The sequence below is a fragment of the Triticum dicoccoides genome, chromosome 1A, assembly GCF_002162155.2.
Source record: "Triticum dicoccoides isolate Atlit2015 ecotype Zavitan chromosome 1A, WEW_v2.0, whole genome shotgun sequence".
NCBI classification, from domain to species: domain Eukaryota; kingdom Viridiplantae; phylum Streptophyta; class Magnoliopsida; order Poales; family Poaceae; genus Triticum; species Triticum dicoccoides.
Genome location: NC_041380.1, coordinates 499575464 through 499591123, shown reverse-complemented (window position 1 = coordinate 499591123; position 15660 = coordinate 499575464). Strand labels below are relative to the sequence as shown.

Genomic DNA, 15660 nt, shown 5'->3' with positions numbered 1-15660 from the left:
AGGAGGAGGCGGGGGAGGGGGAGGGAGTGTGCGCTGCGCCCTAGCGAGCTGGTCGCGTGCTCCAGCAGCAGCGTGTGCGTCACTGCGCTCGGGGTCGAAAGGGCCGCCGGGGGATGATGGGTGGGGGAAACAGAGTTGTTGGGCGAGCGGCTAAATGGAAAACAGTTGTTTCTTGTGGGCCGGCGCGGCGCGGCCTGCCAGTGAAAAGGCCTGGCAAGGCACGGCCGGTGTGATCGGCCGGCCCGCGTTTATATTGGGCCTTCCAGGCCTTCTGCGTTTTAAAAAATCTTAAAATAAAAGAGGCAGAGTGCCATATGGCCCAGCACCATTTTTTGACTTTGTATCGAGCATTTGAGCTATGCTAGACAAATTCTTGGCGAAGAATTTGAGCAGCTCTCATATTATTTGACGTATTTAGACGAACCTCGGCACCAAAGGCACGGGTCAAGGTTAAGGCGAAGCCTTTACACCGCAAGTTTACCTCCGAGGGAAGTAAGAAACTATGATGATTAACCCATGTCTAATTTAGTTGCCCATGTTTATGATGGGGGTGTCGTCCCGAGGGGATTCATGGCTCCTTTGACAAAGGACTCGCGCTTCTCCGGGAAGGGCGTCAATGGCCGCCAAAAGTACCACACGTTAAATGAGCACATATGTATATGCAAACCCAAGGAATGGGTGGGGGGAGGGAAGGGTCTTGGCATTCTCGATTCTCGTTGTATGAAAGGGGAAATGGGGTGGAGAATCCTATGGGATTGGAAGGGGGCTTTGGTCGTCCTCCCCGTACGCGTAGCCCCCACGCGCCCATAATGCCCGGAGATGCTCGTTGGGTACTGCAAAAAAACTGTTTGATGAAATGCATAAGAGAAATGCAGATGGAGGGAGATGCATTTTTTTATGAGAGGAGAGTGATCATAATGGCATGCGAGCCCATGTATATTTCGTCAATCAACCAAACTCCAGTCAAACGTTGTTAGTTTTGGTTGCCACATCATCGTTTATAGTGGGACTTATCTATCAGCTTTAGAGACAGCAAGTGTTTGTCTGAGCGATCAATGTTTTTATGAAAACTGCCAGCACAATGACGACGTTTAAACAAAAAGGTGATGGTTTTCTAAATTAGAGTCCTCAGCCGTGGTGTTTTTTTTCAATTTACTCCCCTCGTGATGTTGGTCCGGGCACAAACACTGATGCGCATGCGGGTCTCTTTTTGGGCTGTGGCGTGCGACCATCGTGAAAAACGACCGCCGCCATGGCAACGGCCTGCACACTCCAAGGCTGTAGGGTTTGGAGAACAAAAATTGTGCCCTGTCTGTCGGGCCAGTGACACGCCTTTTGTATGCACTATTTTTTGCCTTCGAATCGACTATGCAAAACGAGGCTAAGCCACTAAGGTACAACTCAGCCTTTCTAATGACAAGTATGAAAGATTTTTTTTTGCGAGTGACATATATCAAAGTTTCAAATGGACTATTTTTAATGTTTTTATTAGTGACATTTTGTTGTTTCAAAAGAAGTTACAAAAATTCGATTTAAGTAGTCAAACAATTATTTTGGTCATTTGTAGATATTTTTCAATTATTTCCATCATATCTGGTCAAATTCAGAATATTTCAAACAGGTACCGACATTTCATTGTTTACAAAAATCCGTACTCAATCTTTTCAAATTTGTATTAAATATTACCAATTTTTGATATACTGGGTGCATGTATGCAAACTATAATTGATTATGACTAAAGTACATAAAAATTGTGTGAAATATATGTGAATAGTTCTTGAAATTGTTTGTATGACTCGACGATTGAAATATGTGTGAATTTTCATAAATGTATATAAACATTTTTAAGTATAGAATATTGATGAAAATAAAAAAAACATTTCACAAAAATGTGGCAAAGAATCCATTAAATGTCTTTTTTGAAATGCCCCCAAGAGAATTGAACAAATTTGAATGAAGCTACCAAGAAACCAACATCGAAATCTTTTTGAAACAATTGTGAAACATGCATTTTTTCCAGATATTGAAACATTGTTAGGACCCACCAAGTATATCTAATAAATTAGATGAGGAGTGCTTTTTTAGGCTACCATATTGTTGTTTTAACACAGCGCAATTGCAGATGCCCACATATATGCATATGTGCACACCCTTTTCTTATGAGTACTTCCAAAATACTAAGCCCACATCACATCTTAAGATTGACAAAGTTATTGCAGGCATCTCATAGTCGACGAAAACATCTTTTTTTACTTAACGAACATCGCTGAAAAGACTGAAATAAATCTAGAAAAATACGAGCATTAGTGCCAAGTTTAGGACTTAAAGCCTGGTGAGTTGGTTCCACAAGAAACCTAACCAATTGAACTCATTTCACGACCTACTTTATTATTGCCTCTCGTGCTTGACTACGAAATAAAACAATAAAATGGTATGAAATTACCATCCCGACATCTTTGTCCTTAAATGTAATTATGAGGTTTTCAATTGGCAGCTGAAAGTCCAGTTCATCAATCTTACGATGTGATGTCGGCTCAATTTCCTAGTGAATCGCGTATGTGCATTCATATGGATGAGTTTACGTGCGTATTCTTGTTAAACATGTGCGTGGATGTAAGCATCTACGATTGTCCCGTATAGGTGCTCTTAGAGGTAGGGTCTGTGTATGTGCATTCATAGAGCGTGTATGTTTTTTTAGAAACATGTGCACATATATGAGCAACTACAATTGCCCCGTGTTAAGAGAAAGTTCCAGCTATTGAAATTTTGCGAACCAACATGTGGTTGGATGGTTAGAGATACAGTGATATCCCTAGCCCATCGGGATTCAAGCCATGGTATTTGCACTATTCTTGGATTTATTTCAGGATTTTCGACGATGCACTTTCAGTGAGAGGGGACGTTCCCGTTGACGATGAGGCGCCTAAGGCGACTTCAAAAATTTCAAAATGATATGCGGGCCCAGTCTCTCAAAGGTGCTCATAGAGATAGGATGTGCGTGTGCGTGCTTATAGCGGTGAGTGTTTACGTGTATATATGAGCGCTTGTTTAAAAAAAGTTACCGAAAATTTAAGGAAAACTAGCGTATAGGGTGTAGGCCCATTAATAGTCGTGGGCCAAGGCCTGTTGTGCGATGCCTCCGGCCACCAACAGCCGAACCGCCCGCCGCCAGCCCGCCACCCCCGCACGCCGCCAGCGCTAGGGCCACAGCTGAGCGACGGCCGGCAGAGGGACCCCTACTCGCCGGCTCACCGCGACGCCTCCGCTCCGCACCACCAGGCCTCGCTAGCGTGCCGCCGTCGGTGCTGACCCTCCTCGTCCGCTGCCCACTCCTCGTCCGTTCCTTCCCCTCGTCTCCGCCGGCGGCGCCAGCCGACCCCGAGGCCCGACAGCAGCTCGGCAGCGACCGGCCAAGTATGTCTTTTTAGTTGACTATATCAGTTTACCGTTTTTTAGTGCAGAAGAATCCGGTTTTCAGTTATCACTGACCGTGCCTCCTTCTCCCCAGGCCGCCCAGTCCTCCTGTCCCGCCTTCCGCGCCGACAGCCACCAGCGCGCATGGTTTGCGCCGCCATCTCAGTAGCCGGCGGACCTGCCACGTCCCTCTCCCGTCGTCCAGCACTCGGCCTCCACAGCCGTCGCCTGCTCTGGGCTCGCGCGACGAGTCAATATACAATGAGCCGGGTTGCGCCGCGGCTGAGCTCCACCATGGTTGGGGCCCCCACCCCCGACCATGACGAAGCACGCGCAGGTGCGCAGGGAGGTGATGGGATTGGCTTTGATATGATTATCAGTAGGAATTTGGAATAGTCACATTGGATATTACTACTTATCAGATTCGTAGTAGCTTATTCCTCCTACCAGCGGTTTCAATGTAAAATAGGTTGTTGAACTGATGAATGAATATATATGCCAATAATCCATCACTTGATTCTCCTTCCTGCCTGCGTTTTGATATGACAGTAGACTAGTGTAAAAAACGCTCTTATGTTCTGGGACGGAGGGAGTACTTGCAACCAGCCACTTGGTCTAATTCTTGAGAACGTTTTGTATTGGTTGTTTAGTTCTATCCGGAGATCATCTGTTGTTATGTGCTAATCGATTAATCTTGTTAGAACTCATGTGTTTAAGTATTCAAGTAACATGGGTCCTAAGAGCCGTATATTCTCTTCATTTAACTTTTTCTCGTGCATAACATATAGAAATGCTTGAAGCAATGAACTAATGACAAGTTCCTACATCAACAGGAGTGAAGCAAGCACTCATATCACTGTCGGATAAAACAGACTTGGCCAGTCTTGGAAACGGTCTTCAGAGCTTGGGGTAACTCTTTCGTGCTGTGGGATCCCCATGCATCACCATGGAGAATTATGTCGTACATCAATGCCTACTTCAGGCAGTGCTGATTTATCATATATGTTGTCTTTCCCAAATTATGCATTGCTCACAGTAGCCTTCTTGTTAGCAAGTTAATCTCTCCTGGCTGCATGCTTTTATAGGCTGACTGTTGGTGCGAGGGTTAGTGTTAATATTTATGAAGCTTAATATTGTACAGGAAGAAGCATTCTCCAGCTTAGATTTACCAATGCTATTTTTTTTCTCCGTTCTAGTTATGTAGGGTCTTACGGAGATTTTTTTGCGCCTGTAGGTTTTCTATCATCTCCACTGGCGGTACAGCGTCAAGCCTGGAAGCAGCTGGAGTGAATGTTACAAAAGTTGAACAGATTACACATTTTCCTGAAATGGTATAGCTTAATTTATTGTTTAGCTGCTGCTTTCTTGAAATGGTTTTATCCAGGCATGATTTACCATAGTCAATAAAGTAGTTCCTGAATCAAATTTGTTGCAAGTGCTGTAAAATTTCATTAATGAAATGTTTCTGTAGCACGCTATAGTTGATATAGTTGGCAAGTGTGATGTCCATTTGTGTAAAAGGTGCATGTGGGTCTGATATAATCATCATTCTTTATTTCCAGATCTCTTCTCTTTGAAGTCTCTTGAATCCTCACAATAATTGTTGAATAATCGACATACAACCAAATTATTTTTCTCTTGTCATCCCACTTTAGCCTACCTTCTGCTTTGCCTCTGGCTAGTCATTTAGAGGATATTGAGTATATATTTTTCTTTTCATCTCCATTTACATTTCTGTTTTGTGATTGCAGCTTGATGGAAGGGTAAAAACATTGCACCCCAGTATACATGGTGGTATTCTTGCACGAAGAGACCAGGAGCATCATCTTAAAGCATTGAATGAGCATGGCATCGGTGAGAGTCCATTTTTTTAATCTTATATTAGTTGGCCGTTCATGCCATTAAAGAAAAATCTTGTCTTACATTGTCATTTAACTAGGACATTTGTTTGGGCACAGGGACATTTGATGTGGTTGTAGTGAATTTGTATCCATTCTATGATAAGGTCACCTCTGGTGCAATTTCTTTTGAGGATGGCATTGAAAATATTGATATTGGTGGGCCTACATTGATCCGGGCTGCAGCGAAGGTAACTGTGTTTATCATTTGAAAGTACATACTTAGAGGTTGGTTGAAGTTATAAGATGTTTTGGTAGGCTAAAATAGCCTTAAAACGTCTTATAATTTGGGACGGAGGTAGTGTCTGCTTGCTGTTTATTGAAAAACTGTTTTATGTTCATTTATACTCGTGGGGTCAATGTAATAGTTCTGTACAACTGATGCACGGCTTAATATTGATATCTTTGTTAACCTGACAGAATCATAAGGATGTTCTTGTTGTTGTGGATCATCATGATTACCCTGCTCTATTGAAATATCTACAAGAAAAGCAAGCGGACCCGCAGTTCCGCAAGATGCTAGCATGGAAAGCTTTCCAGCATGTTGCTTCTTACGATTCAGCTGTCTCAGAGTGGTTGTGGAAGCAAACGAACAGTGGTATGATCATTCTTTTGGTGAATGGTCCAATACCTATCTGATAGTTTCATCTGCTATTTTTATTGTATATCACATTGTCATGGTCGTATGTATGTAGGAGATACATTTCCCCCAAGTTTTACTGTTCCCCTCTCGATGAAGTCTACACTTCGGTATGGTGAAAATCCTCATCAAAAGGCAGCATTTTACGGTGACAGGAGTCTTTCTCTAGTTAATGCCGGTGGTATTGCAACAGCAGTTCAGCACCATGGAAAGGTTAGGACATCATGCATTTATTTTCCAGTTCGTGCTCCAAGTAAGTGGCCCAAAAATTATTCAAAAATATTCAAAGATCAATCTCTTCTGAGATGGTGCCACGAATTCCATGTCTCTCAAATTTAGTATTTAGTTTGTTCGGTACACATACAACTTGTTTCTGGATATTCCTGCTCCTTGTGAACTCATGCTGTTGAAAAGTTCAGTGATGCTTCTTTAGGGGTTTTCATAACTGGCATCCTTGCTCTTTGCAGGAAATGTCCTATAACAACTACTTGGATGCTGATGCTGCATGGAATTGTGTGTCAGAGTTTGAGAACCCTACTTGTGTTGTGGTTAAGCACACCAATCCGTGTGGCGTTGCATCCCGCCAGGATGTTCTTGAGGCATATAGATTAGCTGTAAAGGCAGATCCTGTGAGTGCATTTGGGGGAATCGTTGCATTCAACACCACAATTGACGAGGTATGCACTAGACTCTGATCTTATGTTTCGCAAGCTCTAACGTTTTTGTAGTTGTGTTGCTCTGCCCATGATATGTTCCTGCATGCTCATTTGAAAATTCCCAATTAGTCGTGAATTGCGAGAGGGGCAACTAATAAATCTACCTTGTGTAGGATCTTGCAAAGGAGATCCGTGAGTTTAGAAGTCCTACAGATGGCGAGACACGGATGTTCTATGAGATCGTGGTGGCACCAGGATACACAGAGAAGGGCCTCGAGGTCCTCAAAAGGAAATCGAAGACGCTGAGGATCCTTGAGGCGAAGAGAAGTGGGAAAAACATGTTGTCGCTCAGGCAGGTCAGTGGTGGTTGGCTAGCTCAAGAGTCGGACGATCTAGCCCCAGAAGACATCACCTTCACGACAGGTTCTGAGAGAGCTCCGACAGACAGCGAGCTCTCGGATGCCAAGTTTGCCTGGCTCTGTGTGAAGCACGTGAAGAGCAATGCCATTGTGATTGCCAAGGTTAGTCTGCATTTCTCAGTGTGCCAAGGAAAAAATAGGGCTGAGTAAATTTCAGTTTGCAACACAACTGTCGCAAGCAAAAAAAATACACCTGCTGCTGTCAGTGTTTGTATTCCACAACTCACAAATCACTGACCTGCCAAGTTTGGTTCGGTGAATGGTTTTGCTAAGTGAATTGACTTGACTGATCCTCTTGTGAGTGCAGGACAATTGCATGCTGGGCATGGGAAGCGGGCAGCCAAACAGGGTGGACAGCCTGAGGATCGCCTTCAGGAAAGCAGGGGAAGCTGCCAAGGGAGCCGCTCTGGCCAGCGACGCCTTCTTCCCATTCGGTGAGAACAAAACAACCCCATTCGATTCGACCAAGTGAGATCTTACAGGCTGGTAAACTGACTTGTGTGAGTGAAACTGCAGCCTGGAAGGACGCCGTGGAGGAGGCGTGCGAGAACGGCATCGGAACGATTGCGCAGCCCGGTGGCAGCATGAGGGACAAGGACGCCGTCGACTGCTGCAACAAGTATGGCGTCTCCCTCCTCTTCACCGGCGTCCGCCACTTCAGGCACTAAGCCTAACTTTGAGTGCTGAAGGTCATCGCCGCTCTACTGTCGGTCCGTCCGCCGTGGAAACTCGCGGATATTTTTCGCAATAAGGCGGACGCAGGTGGGTTTGCGTCCAACTAGGAATAATTGTATGACAGGGGAGAAATCGTTTTGCTATGTTGTATCACATTGCTGAGCCAACAGAGAGTGGGCAATAACTAAGGTCAGAAAACCAGGGCCAACTAAGCAGAAACTGTGTTTGTATTCAGACCTCGACATGAATCAAACTTGTGAGGCCATTCTGACCTTATCAGATGCCAGCACGTGATCTCTGCTTGAAGATTTGTGATCACCAGCGACCTTCAGATGCTGGTTTGTAGAAATATGATAATTCTGTGGATGGGTAAAGGGTGTCAGATGAGGCTGCCTGAGTGTAGCTTCCGGAGAAAGAAGATTTGATCGTTTTTGTCCTTCTGGAATTCAGATGCATATGTTGAAATATAGAAGCATTCTACAGAGAGGAGCACCGCGAAGCAGAATGAGACCTCAATCTACTTGAGGTGCATTTGCAACTGTACAATGTCCTGCTTGTTGTTTGTTTACAACTTGAGCAGTGTCCACATCGCTGGTGCTGAATTTGTGCAACTTGCATGCTGACAGCCTCCCAAAGAGTTGTATCGCATGCTGTTTGTCTAGACCATTTGGCTATGTTAGCTTCTCGGACTCCGGCAGCGGGCTCGGCGGTGCGGCCACGAGCACCCAGCGCCGGCCTGGAGGAGCAGGTCCTGGGCGCCATACCGGTCGCCCTGCGCCCCTGCCACCTGACCGGGGCCAGCACGGAGCTGCAGCTGCCCACCCGAGCCCCCGGCGACGCCATCGAGGAGGAGCTCCTGCCCCTGTCCATCTGCGAGCGGCGGAGGGCAATGTTGAGCGTGAACTCCTCGTCCGACGCGGACGAGCTCGAGCCCTCCCTGGCGAGCGCCGTCCAGTCAATGTCGGACTCGCTGCCGGATCCGACCATGGTGGAGGGGTGGGTAGAGGGCCGGGAGAGGAAGGGGAGGAGGCAATGGTGCCGAGAGGTCGAGAGAGTGAGGTTTCACCAAGGTTTTTTTCTTACAAAAGTTGGATATGCCTTTATTACTGTTTTTTTCCTTAATCTCTTCCCGCCTAAAAACAATTATATAATTTTATTACCAATAACCGATCACAATGGTGTTCTCACTACTATTGGAGGAACAATTGCACCCAAAGAATTTAGAATAGACGGATGAGAATTCCGAGTCCACTCCGTTTGAGATGCAACTCATACCTCTAAACAATAAACAAACAGAAGCAAACAATATATATTGTATTTCCTATTCTCTCACCAGGCAGAAATTCATGATCATTTTTCACTATCTTGGTGATGGGTAAACACTACATGGCAGTCAAATGACAAGAGAAACATCAGTTAAAATCATGGTTTCCATATGATGTTCGAGTAATCAGTTGTGCACGCTAGACACTTAGATCTAGATGAAATTTATACAAATGAACACGAAGGTGTCAATGCTGTTGTTGCCACAAAAATGACAGTATGGTACTATAAGAGTCTACCACTATTCTCTATACAGAACGCATCATACAGATGAGAGAACACATTGACATTGACTAGACGACATGAATGTCAACACAGTTCAATATAAGCTGGTTCGGTACCCACTTGTCCATCAAATGCAACAGTTGGGCCGCCGCCCAGAGTCTTGTCAGCTTCTTTAGTTTCCTATAATCCGCTGGTTTGGCTGCAATCGCACCTTCCGCGGTTTCCTCAGCTAATGGTTCAGCAGCAGCTAAATTTTCTAGCCTCCCCAACAGGCATTTCAACTGTTGACCCCTCGATTCCCTGGAGCGTGTACTCATCCCCCACAGACTGTTTTGGTACATATCGAGTAAAAGCTTGAGCTCTCAGGTCCTTAGGCATGCTAGTTTCTTCTCGAGACTCATCCGTATTATCAACTTCCATGGTATCTTCCGAGGCCTTGACAACACCATGTACACACACAAGTTTGTGTTTTAGGGTGTCATCTACAATTCCAGTTTGCATGGTATCTGAGAGAACATCAGGTGACTCTTCATTTCTGCCTCCGGCATGTAAAGCACGCTCGGTATTGCCTTCATCTTGTCCTGCAAGCTTGACCATCTCAGTGTGTTCAACTGATGGATTCCTTACAGTTTCACCTTTGTCAGCTTTGTCGACGATGTCAATTTGCGCAGAATCCAGTGCAACTCCAGACACCCTACAAGCTATAATAAGAAAACACATACAAAAGGTACTGTAAGCAACTAAGCATATTTAGCTCACTGGATTTTACTCCTTCCGTTCGGAATTACTTGTCGCAGAAATGAATGTATCTAGACGTATTTTAGTTCTAGATACATCCATTTCCGAGACAAGTAATTCCGAACGGAGGGAGTACAAATTTAAGAGAAAGAAATGTTCACCAGGAGTCTCCATGCCTTCAGGGCGTAACTTGGGATAATTCAATTCAGTCGTTCTTAGAGAAAATGGCATATTCGCAAGACGAAAACTTCGAAGTGAAGGTCCAAAAGAGCCAAAGTTGCCAGCAACACTGAAAGCCCTTTCAGCATCGACACGTTTCCTGAAGACAACTTTAGCAGTATTTGTGTTCTTGTGCACTTCAGTCTCGGTTTCTTTTAGTGGTCCATAGCGACTGAACATCCTAATAAAATCCATTTCTGAAGGAAGAGCAATTGACTTGCCAAAGCACAAAACAAGTGCAGTGGGGTTTACATCGTGGACCATCTTCTCGTCAACGTGGATAATTGATCTTTTTATCACTTCTACCTTTCTGTTAACACCCAACGTTTCAGGCTGCATATCACATACAGGGGAAGAACGATCTGATGAAGGTGCACATGTTCGTCGCGTCTGTCTCCGCCTACGTATCGGCCTTGTTTTGCCACTTGCCCCTTTGAGGCTATGAGTCGAGACAGTATGTAAACTCAGTCCAGACCAGTAGGCGTCCTGCATATGGTCCGTTGTTTCTTCCTTAGGGCAAGGCAAAAATTTCCACTCTTCACTCCTGTCCCCTTCAGTTTTTCCAATCATGCTCATTTCAGTAGAAGCTGCCATCCCAGATAATAAGTCCTTGGTGTCCACACCATGGCGCCTCTGCACACGCCTTCTTTTTGCCGGCTTCTTCACAGAGATGTCAACTTCACCACACTCTGTTTCACCAATGTTGTTATGAACTATCGGTTCATTCTGAGGCTTCACAATGGGCCTTCCCTCTGTCAACTCTATGTCATCGTCAGGCTTTCGCTTACGAGGTCTTCCCCTACCTCTTTTGGGCTTCACACTAGGCTGCACTTCATTGGTAACAGTTGTGTCGATGCTATCCTCTGCCCATGCACTGCCAGATTGAAATGATGCAATTTCACCGTATCCCTTAGACCGATAGAAAGACATAAGTTGAGAGCAAGCAATCACTAAATCCTGCAGAACACCTCCTTGGCAAGGGGACAGAGCCAGCGACTTCATATAATGAAGAAGGTGTTCTGGACTGAAATATTGCAATATCTCAGCCTGGCTAACCTTAGAGCAAGCAACTCCAGCCTTGAGCCCAGAATTCCCACGCAGATAACACATGCCATTCTCAGAGAGGTATTCTGGGAGACAAGAGCAACTCGCGGCCGTCAATATCCGCGTTGAGAGTTCTTGAAGCGCATAATTAACTGCATTGGTGAAGGCATCAGAATTGCCTTGTTTCTCCATCTCTAGACAGTTGTCCATGAAAGGCTTCAACTGGGATTCCAGACACCACGCAAAAGAGCCGTCACCAAAAAATGCTACCAGATGGTGGCCCTCTTTCTGATGCTTCAATGCCAGCTCAGATGCATCCGAAGGATCGAAAATTGCACCAGGCCACCAGGGACGACCTTGCAATTTAGCCCAGACAAGATCAGAAACTCGAAACCCATCTTTATCAAGGGGAGGAAGACGGTATCTAACACGCTGACCATCTTCGTTCGATCCTGCAAGATCACAAAAACTGATTAGTCAGTGATGACATACAAGTCGAAGGATGAAGGGCGCGGAACCAACACGCAGTAGATCAAGCTAACCAGAGTCTGGTGTCAGAGTATGCTTACCGGCTTCAGCATCGTGTGGAGGTACGGCAGGATCAGAAATCTCCGCCGTGTCGGCGGCAATATTCTGTGTCTGCGCCAGGCTACTCCCCTCCTCCTCCTCCTCCTCCTCGCCCTGCAACCCACCAGATTCCGCCATCATGGCGTCAAAATCTGCCTCGCCGAAACTCCCCTGCGCCATCGCCTCCCCGTCCGTGGCGGCATCCACCGGCGGCAGCTCGTCCCGCCCCTCCGGGTTCACCCCTCCCTCCACCCCCGAAAGCCAGATCATCGCGGCGAACCAACCGCCGGCGCCACCTACTCGAATCTGTGGAATTGGGGCGGAGATGTCAGTTGGCGCACATTAATTAAAGCCTCGAAATCCCCAATCGATCTCGCCGCCGCGGGAGGGGAGGGCGAGGTACCTCAGGCACCGGCCGGCGGGAGCGGGGGGCCGGGGGAGGGAGCGAGCGCGAGCTCCTGCGCGTCGGCCGGGCGGGCGGAGACGGAGGCTCTAGGGTTTGGCCTCCGGGTGGCTTCGGCCTCTGAGGCTGCGCGCGCGCGGGCGATTTGGGTGGTGATATCGGCGAGCTCGGGTAGGGACCGATTGGGAGGAGGAGACGGGGTGGGAAGTGGCCGAAAGGCCGGGCTATATGGGCTGGACTAACGGGCCTGCCGAGGGGTGGGCCGTGAGGTTGGTTCGTGGGCTGGTTTTGTTTAACTGGGCCGTGGGGCGTGTGCGCGTTTATCACGGCGGAGTGTGAGGCGCGGTGGGACTGAAATGTAGGGACAGGAACAGACGCCAGCCAGCCAGTGGGTCCGCGACGGCCTGACGGGGAGTGGACGTGCGTCAAGGCGGTTCGCCGTCGTTGACGAGGTTGCAGGCGGACGTGTCCGACTCCGGCGCTATCGACGGCATAGAAGGCGAGCCGGCAGAAGACAGAAGAAGGTGATCTCTTTCTCTTGTGTTGACATTTTTGTTTTGCTTGATCTGTGGCAATGTAGATTGGAATGATGCTAGCTTTGCTGCCGTAAACATCATTCGATTTCCACTTGTTCTTGATGATTTTTGCATCTTGTCATCTCATCGATAGGTGAAGAACGCAGAGGGGGCAATGGGGAAGAAGGTGAGGTGGTTCGACGCCGTGCACAGGATCCTGAGCCCGTCGGAACCTGATCGCGACGAGAAGGAAGACAAGCAGGTAACTGAAACCGTGCAATTCTCCCGTCTTCATCGAATTCCAGTCGACGCAAATGACCGATCCGCATCGATCGATGTTCTCGATCCAAGAAGCCGGCCGAGAGACCGACGAGCAAATCGAGCTTCAAGAAGCTATGGCAGTTCGGCAAGTCCAGCACGTCCACTTCTTCTTCCTCCGCGGCGCATCAGCAGCCTCCTCCGCAGCCCGATCAGCAGGATGCTGCGGAGGCCAAATCCACCGGAACGACGAGCGAGCAGAACAATGGTGGGTTCCAAGTCGCAGCGCTCGCCGCACCGGTGGCGCAGCAGCCGGCAGAGGCTACGGCCGTCGTCACGCCAAGAGCGCCCGCGCGGTCAAGGGAGGAGCTTGCCGCCGTCAGGATTCAGACGGCTTGCAGGGGCTACCTGGTAATTGCATGATCACATTTCGATCTAGCATATGTCTAACATGTTGAAAACTTGGAAACATTTTATTCACGTTCAGGTAAGGAAGGGGTACAAGGCGAGAGCACAGGCTCGGCTGATGTCGCTGCTGGAGGGGGTCGCCGTGAAGCGCCAGACGGAGGATGCGCTGTACAGCATGCAGATGATGACGAGGGTTCAGACCCAGATATACGCCAGGAGGGTCAACAAGGACAAGGCTCTCAAGAGTCAGGTCCAGCCCAAGCAAGGGCCTGACAAAACCAAGGTGCGAAGCATCATCTCATCTGCTCCGATCATCTATCGTACTAGTTCGTAACGATTCTTGTTCATATGGTACGACGATCACGACTTGCCGATCGATCGATCGATGTCTGAAAATTCTCCGGTATGCTAGCTGAACCTGACCGGTGTGCTGCTGACATTATTGAGCGCAGACTGGTGAAGTCTGGGATCACACTCACCAGTCCAAGGAGCAGATCGAGGCCACGCTCTCGACGAAGCAGGAGGCTGCGTCGAGGCGGCAGAAGGCCCTGTCATACGCCTTCTCTCACCAGGTAGCCATCGGGTCTACGTTGTGGATGGCACTGTCGCTCGACGTGTTCATGTCCTCTGCTGAACTCACTCTGTCTGGCGCAGTGGAGGAACAAGAGCCCCTCTTCTTCATCTTCCTCTGGGAGAGGGAGAGTGACACCCACGCTGTCGCACCCTCCGACGTTCATGGACCCCGGCTGCCCCAACTGGGGCTGGAGCTGGGCGGAGCGCTGTCTGGCGGCGTCCAGGCCGTGGGAGAGCCAGACCGCGCCGCCGGACGTCAAGGACCGCGCTGCTCCGGCCAAGAGCGTCGGCCGGGCCGCCAGCCCGAGGGTGTCCATCTCGGTTCATATTCCCACCACGCCGACGGGCAGGTCCGCTCGGCCGGCCGGCCGGTCGTCGCCGTCGACCCCGACGCAGCCGCGGTCACCCTCGGTGCCGGGAAAGACGATCGCGTCGCCCCGGCGGGCTCCGAGCCCGAGGGGTAGCCCGTTCAACAAGTCGGGAAGCACGCTATCGGAACGCCCGCGGAGCAGCCAGGAGCACGTGGGGGCAAGCAGTGGCGGCGGTGGCGACGAGAAGGAGGCCTCGCTGCGGCGGACGACGAGCTTGCGGTCGGGGGAGCAGCCGAGGAAGCTGAGCCTGGGAACGAGAGAGGTGGACGCAGGCGAGACGGGCGACGCGCCGGTGACGCCCAGCTACATGCAGGCGACCAAGTCCGTGAAGGCCAAGGCCCGGTGCGCGAGCCCCGCGGCGGCTGACAAGGCCGAGCTCCCCGAAAGGGCGCCTCTCGTGTCCTCGCCGTCGATGAAGAGGCGCCCGTCGCCGGAGTTCCCGGAGAAACAAGGGGTGTCGTCGCCGAGGACGCCAAGGACGCCGAGCACGCCGGGCAAGGCAAAGCCGGAGATCAGGACGAAGCGGCCTCCCAGCCCCAGGCTCTAGCTCGCTGGGCTTGCGTATATCCACAGTGGCAGCACGATAACTGTATGAGGTTTTCTTATTTTTGTTGCCTAGTTTCGAATTTGTAATCTAGCATTTTTGGTCATTTTTGTTTTTGAATTTGTAAATTAGCGCGGTACAAATTTATCTTCTTGAGTTGGCTAACGCTGGTCTAAAGACTCTTTCCACCTTTGTGAATGTATTATTTAAAATGCATGATTTTTTAGATGATGATTTTAAATGCAAGCTCGTGAGTGGATTTTGTACCAAACGTGCATGGATCCGCTGTCCGCATTAGACGTTGGTGCCGAGTTTTCTTGATTAATCGAAGCATATTATTATACTACTACTATATTTCGCCATATTTTCTCTCAATGGATAGTTATTGTAATGTTTCATTGTACCAACAAAAGTGCAACGTTGAAACATGTTTTGAGGTGGCATGAACCTATAGATTACACACTCGACAGGTTGAAACATGTTTTGGATTTGGATGTGAATCTTTACTAGGCATCATATCCTAACGGGCCTACATAGTACTAAAGTTCCGTCAGTTAATTTGAATCGGAGAGAGTACAATAATTAGGGTTTTTGGACACAATAAACACTACTCTTAAGACTTTACACATAAAAAAACACACTATCAAATTTAGCAGTTGAGTGTGCAAAACCTCATGCGTGTGATCTTGAGTAACGAGAAGGTAGCACGACTACAACTCCAACGTGCCACGTCGACTAAGTAATTACCAAATTTTACCGAGACCCATTTG

General features: G+C 48.2%; 3 protein-coding genes across 4 annotated transcripts; 2 read left to right on the top strand and 1 right to left on the bottom strand.

Moving 5' to 3' along the window:
* The first annotated feature begins 3150 nt into the window (after window positions 1-3150).
* Window positions 3151-8085, top strand: LOC119282806 (bifunctional purine biosynthesis protein PurH-like). Of its 2 annotated transcripts, none has more exons than XM_037562884.1 (12): window positions 3151-3414; window positions 3509-3763; window positions 4248-4323; window positions 4649-4745; window positions 5166-5268; window positions 5373-5503; window positions 5733-5910; window positions 6008-6165; window positions 6420-6629; window positions 6782-7129; window positions 7335-7461; window positions 7544-8085. In XM_037562884.1, the coding sequence occupies exons 2-12, from the start codon at window positions 3559-3561 to the stop codon at window positions 7693-7695; spliced, it is 1785 nt and encodes a 594-aa protein (XP_037418781.1). In that variant the 5' UTR covers window positions 3151-3414; window positions 3509-3558; the 3' UTR covers window positions 7696-8085. The 2 variants fall into 2 exon arrangements, with proteins under 2 accessions (XP_037418781.1, XP_037418784.1); XM_037562887.1 differs by having other exon boundaries at window positions 3509-3751; window positions 7544-7695.
* Window positions 8086-9105: 1020 nt separating this feature from the next.
* On the bottom strand, window positions 9106-12379 carry LOC119282795. Its single transcript, XM_037562881.1, has 4 exons — window positions 12222-12379; window positions 11821-12124; window positions 10150-11703; window positions 9106-9951 (listed from the first exon to the last, which is right to left on the bottom strand). Exons 2-4 carry the CDS (start codon window positions 12086-12088, stop codon window positions 9488-9490), a joined length of 2286 nt encoding a protein of 761 aa, XP_037418778.1. The 5' UTR covers window positions 12089-12124; window positions 12222-12379; the 3' UTR covers window positions 9106-9487.
* Window positions 12380-12647: 268 nt separating this feature from the next.
* On the top strand, window positions 12648-15062 carry LOC119308225 (protein IQ-DOMAIN 1-like). Its single transcript, XM_037584371.1, has 6 exons — window positions 12648-12745; window positions 12891-12998; window positions 13091-13405; window positions 13482-13685; window positions 13855-13974; window positions 14057-15062. Exons 2-6 carry the CDS (start codon window positions 12912-12914, stop codon window positions 14891-14893), a joined length of 1563 nt encoding a protein of 520 aa, XP_037440268.1. The 5' UTR covers window positions 12648-12745; window positions 12891-12911; the 3' UTR covers window positions 14894-15062.
* The last annotated feature ends 598 nt before the right edge of the window (window positions 15063-15660 follow it).